The 11,538-nt window shown below is 52.5% G+C and overlaps 1 protein-coding gene across 1 annotated transcript in view; it reads right to left on the reverse strand.

Annotated features, from left to right (window-relative positions):
• The window catches only part of LOC103678130 (guanylate cyclase D-like), a 38,988-nt gene extending 33,647 nt beyond the window's left edge, over nt 1–5,341 (reverse strand). Inside the window, exons 1-2 of the mRNA XM_040630876.1 lie at nt 4,520–5,341; nt 1,738–2,033 (exon numbers count right to left, since the gene is read on the reverse strand). Coding sequence (XP_040486810.1) covers nt 1,738–2,033; nt 4,520–5,222 — 999 coding nt within the window. The 5' untranslated portion in view covers nt 5,223–5,341. The remainder of the gene's footprint in view (nt 1–1,737; nt 2,034–4,519) is intronic.
• Between the last annotated feature and the right edge of the window lie 6,197 nt (nt 5,342–11,538).

Raw genomic sequence — 11,538 nt, forward strand, 5'->3', positions numbered from 1 at the left:
CTGAGATGTCCAAAACAGAACTCCTGTTCCTCAAGGCTTCTGTCTGCTTCTGCTGCACAGACATTCCCCCCACCCCCAATCTGGGAAATGCCTGGTGTCTCGAGTCCAGGTTTGATTCCCGCTTCCTCTCTTTCTCTCTTCCAGTTCATCTTTGAATCTTCTTGGTTCTATTCCAGAACTTATTCCCAACCCAACTGACTCCTCACCCCCTCCGCTCCTGCCATCTGGGTCCAGGCGCCCTCACTGCTCTCCCGGCCCACACAGGAGCCTCCTAAAGGCCTCCTTGCTTCATCTGCGTTTCTTCAGGCCACTTGGGCAACCAAAGCGATCTTTTTGAAAACCATAAATCAAGGGGCGCCTGGGTGGTGCAGTCGTTGGTGGCCACCTCTTGGTTTCGGCTCAGGTCATGGTCTCAGGGTCATGGGATCAAGCACCAGGGCGGGCTCTGCACTCAGCACGGAATTCTGCTTCAGATTTTCTCTCCCTCTCCCTCTGCCTCTCCCGCTCGTGCTCTCTCTCTGTCTACAATAAATCTTAAAAAAAAAAATCAATGATTTCTTACTTAAAACCTACTGATAGTTTCCCATTAGTGTCCCATAAGTTGAGACTCCTTTACCGGCATAAAATGTCTCACATGGCCCAGCCCCAAGCTCATCTCGGACCCCTGCTCCCACGTTCCGTGACAGTCCAGCCTCTCCATGCCCTCTGCCTGTTTCTCTAGCCTCCAAAGCTCACTCTGCCTCCAGGACTTTACGCTCCTCACCCAGACCCGCACCCTGGCTGCCTCCTTGCCATGCAGGACTCAGCTCCCGTGCCGCCTCCTCGCAGTGGGGTTCCCTGCCTGTCCCAACTCCTGTTGCCCACTGCTCCATCCTGACCGCTCTCTGTCACTTTATCCTGCTTCCTTCTCTTGGCGACATTACCACGATTTGGATTTGGTTATACGGTTGCTTGGGTATTATCTGTCTCGCCCTAATGGAAGCTCGCTGAAGGCCAGGTCTGTCTGATTCACCACCGTGTCCCTGACGCCTGGCCCAGTGGCACAGCAGAGGGACCCAATTCACATTTGTCAGATGAATGTCTCGTTGTAAGGCCCTCCCCCAGCATCTGCATCCCCGTCACCACCTCCAGACACTGTTGCCTTCTTGTCACCAAGAAGCAGACATCCCACGGGGGACTCGAGCTGCGGAGCCCTATGCGCAAAGTGGAGCCAGCACGACCCTCCCCCAGCACTTCTCAGATTCACAGCAGCGACTGCAGCAAACCTTCCCATTCTCCCGCACCCCAACATCCCTCCTACTGATCTGCACGTTTGCTAGGCAAATGCGGACGAAGAAGAGGGAGAATGTCTGTGAGAGGAAGAGCAGCTGGGCCAGAAATGGAAATTGCAGGCGCTGAGCTGGAGATAGAGAAATAGAAGCAGAAAGTCACAAGACAGGGAGAACTGATGAAGCAGGCCAAGAGCGATTAATAGACACACACACACAAGCCAGCACGTGCACACACACACGGACGAGAGGGAGGGAGAGAGGGAACTAGAGATGGAGAGCGTACCTAGGGACTAGGCAGAGACACTTTGCCCAGTAAGGGACAGGTCACGGGCCCACAGTGGAGGTGGGGCTGAGCAGCCAGGTGGGTAGCTGGCCAAGGCCAGAAAGGCCTAGAGCGGGTGAGGAGCGCGTGTAACCGGCCCGCAGCCCCGCACTCCGGGCCCTGTGTGGGCCTGCATGGACCCACCTGCTCTGGGTCCAAGTGCATGGCCACCTCTCCACTGGCCCTGGCAGCTTCAGAGGCCTGATCCACGGGCCCGGACTCCAGGCTGATGGTGAGCACGGCGTCATAGACCTCCTGCAGGGGCCCGCTGTCGCCGAGGGCCAGGTAGGAGCGGTTCCGGTAGGGCAAGGCGAAGAGCATGGTATCGTAGGGCAGGAAGACCAGCCTCCCGTCTGCCAGGCCCCGGGCCCACGCTCGGCTCAGCAGGGCGCTCTGCTCCAGGCCGCCCAGGAGCGCCGAGTGCATGCACAGCACCACAACTGGGGTGGGGGGGTGAGGGGGAGAAGGGGCAGGCTTGTGTCTGCAGGCCTTGCCCACGGCCCAGGATCTGTGGCCCGGGAGAGCCGCTCGTAACTCTCAGGTCCGCTCCCTACAGTGAGCACATGCCTCTTTGCCTCCGAGAAGGAGATAGGCCCTTGGTGATAAGGCAGCCAGGTTCCTCCCCAGGCCCCCAGGACAGAAGAGAGCCCCTGCCCAAGGCAAGGGTCTCACACGTCTATCCAAAGTAGGGGTCCCCTGTATCTTTTCTCTCTTCTCCACTTGGGTCCCTGACCAGGGCTACAACTTCAGCCAACAAAGGGCCACCCCTCAGGTTCCTGCTGCAATCACTTTCTCTAGAAAATCCAGGAAAACAGCCTCCCAGGAAGGCTGGTGTCTCCTTGCTTGCGCCTGAGGCCCTGGTCATGTGGAAGCCAGAGCCTGGAGCCCTAGGCTCTGCTGAGCCCCTGGGTGGCCATGCTGTGTGGGCCATGGGCCACAAGCTACCTACTCCCTGTCCCAGCATAGGGGGGAGGACACTCACACACTAGGACTGGGAAGAAACAGAACCAGGGCTTCCTTTGCCCCATCCCTTTGGTCCCGTGTTTGTTCTGGCTTCTAACCAAAAAAACCCTTTGTTTGATAAGTTGGGGACACTGTTCTGCAGCTGGCCACAGGGGAAAGCTGATACCCACAACCTGGGAGGAAGTGTGGACTGAGATGGAGGGGGTTTATTAGCCTCGCGTCACTGATGAGGACACTATAGCACAGAGAGGTTTAGTGAGTTGCTGAGGTCACACAGCTGGTAAGAGGTGGGGCCAGGACTGTGACTCTGGCTATCTGACCCCCGAGAATATGCCCTGAACCACTCTGCCTCCTGGCTCCTGAAAGCTGGCAATTTGGTTGGAACTCAAAACTCTGCAGCAGGGCTGGAGAAGGAGTCTGACGAGGTGTCCCCCACCACCTGCCACCATGCTCCGGCCACACAGAACTGAGCTGTCCATCCCCCTAGTCCCATCCATTCCTCCATCCCCTTGCAGTAGCTCGTCCCTCTGCCTAGAACGCCTTCCTCCTCATCGCTGCCTGCAATCAGCTTCTTCTCAGGCCCTGCCCTGGCGTCACCTCCTCTGTGAAGCCCTTCCTACCCCCAAGCGAAGCAGCTCCCACCAGACCGGAGCTGCTCCCCGCTGAGGCCTGGGCACCCTCTCCCCATCACCTCCCCAGAGCCCAGCCAGGCTCGGGCCCGGGGCAGCGCTCGGTGACTCTTGGCTGAACGGCGTGTTTACGGTGCACTCAGCCGTGAGCAGCTGCTGCTTGAGGACCCTGCGAGGTGGGTGTCATCATCCCCATTCCACCTACTGGAAGACCAGGGCTCCAAGAAGTGAGGTCCTGCCGCTCCCGGGCGCGGGCACACCTGGGCCGGGGCTCCCTGTGCACCGGGCACGAGCTCTCAGGGCAGCCGCACCTGCTCAGGGGCCGCCCACCCGCCCTCCTCAGGCTTGGCCTCCAGCTCGCTCAGGTGGAGAATGCGGCAGCTACCGGGAGTTTCAGTTCCCCTGCCGCCTGCAAAGCGTTCTCGTGCTTGCCCCCGTTGTCCCATTCTAGGTTCCCTCTTCTACTCAGTTCCGTTCTTCTCTCTTTCTGTCCCGTTCTTTCTTTCTTTTTTTGTACTGCTAGTCTCGATTCGAGTTTCTTGACCATGATGGGCCCCAAGTCACAGTTTGAAATAAGCCCAGTCTAGATTAACTTCAAGGGCTCTTCTGTGTTCCAGGCGCCGCCTCTGCCTCGGTCTACCCACCGTGCCTCTCCTGAGCCGACAGGCAAGTGCCGCCTCCTCCCGGAAGCCTCAGACCCCCAGGGCCCAGCCCTAAACCTCCTCTGATTCTCCAAGCCCCGGCACCCTCGGATGGCCTTGACCTCTCTGTCACGACCACCTGCTTCTATACCTGTCTCTCCATCACATCGTTGTCCCCAGAGACCCGCCCCCTGGTGGGTCCTGTTTCCCCACGTGAGACAGCACTCGGCACAGCAGGGGCTTGATAAACCAGAAGCGGCTGGCTGGTCCGTGGAGTGTGTGCCTCTTGATCTCGGGGCTGTAAGTTCAAGCCCCACGTTGGGTGTAAAGATCACTTAAAAATAAAATCTTAAAAAAAAAGCCATTCTGACTCTCACCGCCTTTCCAGGCTCAAGCACTGCTACTCTCTCCTGTCCTCCAGCGGCCCTGGCAGGAAGCCAGGCAGCTCTGGGCTCCCACTCCACAACCAACGCTTGAATCCAGGCTCAAAACCCGACTGCGCCGCTTGCCAGCTGTGTGACTTCGGCAAGTTACATACCTTCTCTGAGCTGCAAAGTGCAGAGCTCAACGGGACTAGCTCACAGGGCTGCTGTGAGACGAAATGCAGGGCTGTCGTCAAGGGCTCAGGCCAGGGTCTTCACAGCCCTCCGAAGTCCCACTGCCCACCGGAGGAAGGCACCCAGGTACACTTACTTTTCAGGCCGTCCACACTGCAGAGCTGCTCCAGGACCTCTGTGGCCCCCTGCTCTCCCGGTCCTAGAGAGGTCACCAGCCCCACAGGCAGCCCATGTGTCCTGAGAGTCATGGCCACCTGCCGGGCTGTGGCCACCCAGATGTCCTGGTGGGAGGACACGATGGCCACGCGCGCCCAGCCAAAGTGTCTCATGATAGACAGCAGCACGTGGGCAGCCGACGGCAAGGTGGACACTAGTTCTCTTCCTCCTTCTGGAGCTCCGCACGCCCAAGAGAAGAGGGTCTTGCCCCAGCCTTGGGCCAGCAGGGCTGCTGCTTGGCAGTAACCAGGATCGACAGGGCCCACAAAAGCAGCTACGGTATTCTTGTGGGCCAGAAAAGTGGCCAGGGCGTGAGGGGTGTCACAGCCTGTGGGAAGGGCCACGGAAACCAGCCTCGAGCCCAGCACCAGTGAGGAGTCCTGGTTGGCTTGGTCCACGGCCAGTTGGGCAGCCACACTGGGGAGGGCCTGGGCAAAGATGGGGTCACAGTCCCAGGGACCCAGCACCCCTAAGGTGAAGGTCCCTGCCCCCAGGGCCAGATCCAGAAGGGAGCCAGCCCACAGGAGGGCACCCCAAAGCACCACAGAGAGAGGGGGAGGGAAAAAGGCTGTCCTTGGATGACTGACGGTGGCCCCCCATGGGCCCTGGGAGGACAGGCACATCTTCCCGTGGGCAGCACCCAGCACCAACCTTCAGGGTACAAGCCCCTCTGTAAGTCCTGGGAAAGGGGGACAAGAATAAAGTTTGCTTTCTAGTACTTTTGGCCGTTACTCCCTGCATGATTTTGAAGCAGACAGTCCTGCTCCCCAGAACGTCAGCCTCCTCATTTATAAAACGAGTGATTTGGACCCACCATGTCTGAAGACTGTCCCCCCTTTTAGGGGCCTAACATCCTCCTCGAGACTGACTCACAGCCTGGTGATGCCCGCGCAGTCCTGGCTGTAGCTCAGTCCCTCAGTGTGGGCTCCGGAGTCAGAGCTGGCCAGCCCTGGCTCACTGCTTGCCCTCTGTGTTGCCCTAGACCAATTTCTGAGGTTTCTGAGCCTCAGTTCCCTCTTCAGTAAAAATGTGGGAAACAAAGCCTACCATATGGAGGGACTGTGATGATTAAGTGGCATGACATGAGGCACTTAGCACGGTCCCTGGTACTTAGGTGTTCCATAAATCCTGCTTTTCTCAACCTATTATTTGTTTGTTTCCTGCACTCATCATCCCAGGTGGGCCGGTTCTCCCGGTGCCCCTCTGAGCTTCCCCCGCCGCATCCCCTCAAGCCTAGCACCATCTGCCAGCACTTGACTCTGCTGGACTCTGGGGCCCTATAGCGTGAGCGTGTTTGTAGCAAGTGGGTTTACAATGCATGTGCACAGTCCCCTCTCTAGTCCGCGCAGCCCTGTGCAGACAAAGCTCTTTCTATCTCCACAGCACAGATGAGGAAAATAAGGGAGACTGAATGGAGTTGGCGGAGAGCCAGGATGAGGACAAGTCTCTCCCACTCATCCTCCATCCCACACAGGACCTCCTTGATGAGGACATTTGGACTAGAGCACCCCCCCACACACTCTATCCCACTGTCCCAGGACTTCGATGTCCACCTTGCAACCCTGCCACGTCTGCTTGGTCATGGCCCATTCCCCAGCCACGCCCCTCAGCCAAGGCCTCTCACCCATTTCGTGCAGCCTGCAACTTTCCACTCTGGGTGCCCCAGGAAGGTATAAAATCCAATCTCACCCTTAAGAAACTGTCAGGCCAGTAGAGAGGTAGGTTCCAGCCAAGAGAAGAGCTGACCACAAGTGCAGGCAACAGGCAGGACCAGTAGGGAGGTTCTGTGAGCTCATGGAGGGCTTCCCAGGGGAGGCAAGCTGGAAGCAGCCTACGCTTGGAAGTGTAGGTCAGGAGAGTGAGGGGATGCCTTCTCAGTGCCAACAGCAATGGTCTGTGCAGAGGAGGTCCTTAGAAATTATGTTCTAGGGGCTCCTGGGTGGTGCAGTCAGTTAAATGTCTGACTCTTGGTTTCAGCTCAGGTCGTGATCTCAGGGTTTTGAGATCGAGCCCCATGTGAGCACAGAGCCTGCTTGAAAGTATCTCTCCCTCTCCCTCTCCCCCTCCTGCTCATATGTGAGCTCTCTCTCTCTCTCTCAAATAAATAAATATGTCTTTAAAAAAAAAAGAAATTATGTGCAGTGCAGAGAAATAAAGAAGGTCCTTGGAATCACACAGCGGAATAAACCCTGATTTTATCACTCACTTGTCCCTGACCCTGGAGAGACGCTTAACTTCTCTGGCCTCCTAACTTTCTCGTCTGCAAAGTGGAGATGACAATAGCTATCTGGCAGATTTTGTGGCAAAAACTAAAATGCATTGAGTATCTACAATGGGGATGTCATTGTGGTAGGGAGGTAAGCAGGTGGTAAATAGCACTTGCTAAACAGAAGTAAGTGGGTACTTACTTGAAACGGTCATCATCAGCCCCAGCACCGCCACCACCACGATCATCGCCATCTTGGGATCTTTGAGGAGTGGCAGGAGTACTGCGGTATAGAAAGAGCTGGACAGGGAGGTGGAGGTCTGAGTTTCAGTCGCACTCCTGCCCCTGACCCCCTTGCGGCCTCAAGCTCCGTATCTGTGAAAGTAGCCAGTTGGCAGCGCTGGCCAACCCGGAGCCCTTCAGGCCCATGAGGCTATAGTTCTCCCAGCTCTGGGCTCAGGGACTTGGGGAGGGCTGCTCTCCTGCCAGCCCCTGAGGAGCACTCTGCACCCTCCCTGCTCTTCTGTCATGATGTCTCCTAGCATCCCCAGCCCTCGGGATGGACCCCCCCCCCGCCCCCCGGAGCAGCTGGGCTTGTTCTGGGCTCACAGAGAGCTAATTGTCTCCGGTTGGAAATGTAAGCATACATGCATGATACTAATGACAGCTGCCTCTCCCCCTAATTTGTACTTTCTAAAGCACCTGTGATCTACTACTTTGCCTTGTCCTCTCAGGAGCCCCAAAAGAGACATTTTACCCTCTTTTTCAGAGGAGGAAACGGACTCTGGGGGAACTGCAATGTGTCTGAGCTCTCGCCAAAAGTCAGGGCTGTGTTGGAACTGGAGCTTGGCTTCCTACCTCCCAACCCAAGACAAAAATCGCCTTTTTCTCAAACACCTAGAACATCACAGATGAAGGATCCTTGAAGAGCTAAACATCTAAACCTACTCTTCTGTGTACAAATAGAGAAACTGAGGTACAGAAGGCATATGGCTTTTCTTCAGTCCCACAAAGCAGCAACAGGTTCCCCTGGCCCCACAGTCCTGCTGGCCACACTCAGGTCCCGGGAAGCCTACAGCTGATGACATGCAGGGACTCAGAGGAGACTCAGGCCTGGAGCTACTCTGTTGCTGACTTGTGGAACAGAGCCCACACCCCTTTCTGTGCCTTGGTTTTCCCATCTGTACGGAGGGGCTTAGTTTTGATGTGTAGGTCTCCAAAGATCATTCAGCTCTAATGCTCTAGTTGTCAGTAAAAATCAGGAACGTCCCATGTCTCAGCCCTTCCCCCAGGAGTGTGTGAGCTGCCAGCGCTCCCACCTCCAGCACAATGGGTTAATTCAACATCCTCCTGGGGAAAACCATTTGTATTTTTAAACTCTAGGGGATGGATGCCAATGATTACGCACAGATTGCTTGGCTCATAGAGCCAAGCCTATTGAATTAATCAACTCATAATATCAGAACCCAAAAAGATAAAGTTGCCTTTGGCTGCATTAAAAGACAAATGAGCAAAATAAAAAAGTTAGTAAGAACCCCAGGAAGGAAGAGGGAGGGTTCCTGTTAGAGCCAGGACCCCTTCAACTCCTGTAGCCAAAGGTCACCTTCTGTTCCCCCCACCAGCCTGGCTCTTCTTGCCTTCCTTCAGGCAGCTTCCCAAGGACCCACCTGCCATGCTGTGCCAGGCTGTGCCAGGCTGACTCACTGTCTCTCTGTGGATCCTAAGGTTGCTGCACCAGGGTCTTAGATGTCAAGCTCTCCAAGGAACTTTGGCTTGGGGGGCCCCCATTCCCACCACAGGCCCCATGGTAACACTCCAGCTCCAGCTGCCTGTCAGCTTCCCAGGGCTCTTGCCCAAGGAGTGCCTCATATATGGCTCATTTCCTCCCTGTCCCCCTCAGAGGCCTGAAGAAGCCACCTGGAAAATTCGATCTATTCAAACCCTAGGGCTCTAGGGAGCCAAACAGAGAAAGGAAGGAGAGAATGAAGGAGAGAGGAACTGAGGGAGGGAGGGAGGATGTCTTCAGCACTCCGGACAGCTCCAGACTGTGCTTGTACTCCCTGGAGGAAGGAAGGATGGGCTAACACTAAAGTAACCAGCATTACTGAGCATCCAGTATGTGCCAAGCCCTGTGGGCAGTATTTATACAACCCAGTGTGACAGGCATTATTGTTATTCCCACTTTACAGATAAGGAAAATACCACTCAGAAAGGTTAGGGAATTTGAGCAAGTGCACAGAGCTAGTAAGTGGCAGGGCCAACTACAAGTCCAGGCTTCTGCTCATCACACCACATTGATTCTTTGGGATTATAATGGTGATTTTTCTATCTTCCTTTTGGGGGTGGGCCCTTTTATGGAAATAGATACCATGGTCTAGTGGATTTTCAACTCTTCCTTCTGCACCTGTTCTCTCCTACCTGGGAGAAATTGACCTTTACCAAGTACACTAAGTATTTACCATGTGCTAATGATCCCAACTCATTTAATTTTTACAACAACCTTGTAAAATGGGTGTTGTATTTTGTTTTCTTCACATCACTTAATTCATACTCACAACATTTACTGAGCACCTACTATGTTTCAGGCACTGTTCACCTAAGATACATCAACAAACAAACAAAAAAGCAAAGTTTTTTTTCCCCCTCACAGAAATTTCTAGTGGGAGTAGGGCATCAACAAAAATACACATGATAAAGAGTTGGATTTATTTTTTATTTTACAAAGCGATAGGTGGTATAAAAAGAGAAAAAGTAAAGAAGGGTAATAATGTTGTATTATAATTCACTATAAGTATTTTCTGTATTGCTATACAGTCTTCATATTTGTAGTCTCAATGGTCAAGGAACACACTGGATGGATGTGTCACAAGTTAGTAATTATCTTTTTGTTGGCTATTTTTAGCCCTAATCTTGTTCTGGAAGGATCTTAGGGCCTTTGTTGATGTGCCAGACTTATGCCTGTTGCTCTCAGATCCATTCACTGACCTTTCCAAACCTGACTGGTCTCCCAATAGGGAGGTTAGGGAGGTACCGCTGTCTCACAGAGGGCTGACCCTGAAAACTTCATTCCCAGCGTCTCTTGCCGCTGGTTTCTGGCTGGATCTAGCCATAGGAGACACTCACAGGAGACTGGAGGCAAGGAGAAAGTGAGAAGCCAGAGAAGCCCCACCCCCGCCCCCACATGTGGAAAGGATCCCAGTGATGTCTCTCTTGTCCTGGCCTCTTCAAACATCCCTCCTGATGTGGCTCCAATTTCTGGGCTCAGGTACTACCACCTCCTTCCCCCCCTTCCCCTCCTCCAGTAGGGATGGTAGAGATTTCCTGCTGTCGCCAATGTCTGTACTGCTTGATATCCCAACATCTTTGTAATCACTCTCCCACTCTAATTTCCCGCTATTGATATAATGATGAGGACTGTGTTTTCGAGAATGTACCATGACTCATACACTATATATCTGAGTTGTTTGCAATTTCTCACCATTATGAATAATTCCTTAATAGATATCATGCCTTTATCATCTTTTGAATTTTTTCCTTATGATAAACCTTTAGGAAGAGCCGTACTAGATCAAAGAATAGGAACATTTTAAGTTACTCATTATATATTGCTTCATATTATAATGTATTAATGTCAAGATATTCTTTAGATAATTGGAGACATTTGAATATGGACAGAGCATTAACTGATACGTGGTTATTAAGATTTTTAGGTGTAGTAATGATAAAGTGTAAAGAAATTTGCCATTTGTTTTCAACTATGCATATTTGAATTATGCAGAGAGAAATGACATGATGTCTGGGATTTGTTTTGAAATTATCATACAAAAGGGAGAGAGATGAAGTATGAAAATATCTTAATTTTTGAATGTAGGCTATGGTTGTACTTGGGCTAATTATAACTATTCTTCCTGCTTTTGCTTGTATTTGAGAACTTGCATAACAAGAGAAAGTAGTGTTAATACCAATTAACAATGTAGATACACAAATTTCACCAAAACCTTTTCAGCATTCAGTAAAATAATTTTTTTAAGATTTATTTATTTATTTAAGAGAGAGAGCATGCACGAGAGTTAGTTTGGGGTAGGGGGAGGCACAGAGGGAAAGGGAGAGAGAGAATCCCAAGCAGACTCCCCTCTGTGTGTGGACCCTAACTCGGGGCTTGATTCCACAACCCTGAGATCATGACCTGAGCCGGAATCAAGAGTCAGACACTTAACTGACTGAGCCACCCAGGCACCCCTCATTTTTCTAAAATTTAACCAGCATTTTAAAAAATCATGCATTGTATTAGTTTTTTATGTTGTATGACAAATCACCACAAACTTAGTGACTTAAAATAGCACATGTGTATTATCCCAGTTTCTGTGGATCACAGGTACAGGTGCAGCTTAGAGAGACCACAGGTTAAGGTCTCACAGGCCCAGGATATTGGTCAAGGCTGAGTTCTCATCTGGAGGCTCAGCTAGGGAAGTATCTGCTTCCAAACTCGCTCAGATTGTTGTCTGTAGGATTCATGGGAACTTGCTTCTTCAAAGCCAGCAACAGAGAGAATCTGCTAGCAAGATAGTTTTAGAAAACATAACGTAATCTAATGTAATATAATCATCAGAGTAGCATCATACCATATTCTTTACCATATTCTATTGGTTTGAAGGAAGTCACAGGTTCCACCCACACTCAAAGGGAGGGGCTATACAAGGGCACAGATACCAGGAGGCAGGAGTTGTGGAGGC

The sequence above is a fragment of the Ursus maritimus genome, unplaced genomic scaffold (genome assembly GCF_017311325.1).
Source record: "Ursus maritimus isolate PB19 unplaced genomic scaffold, ASM1731132v1 scaffold_16, whole genome shotgun sequence".
Lineage (NCBI taxonomy): Eukaryota > Metazoa > Chordata > Mammalia > Carnivora > Ursidae > Ursus > Ursus maritimus.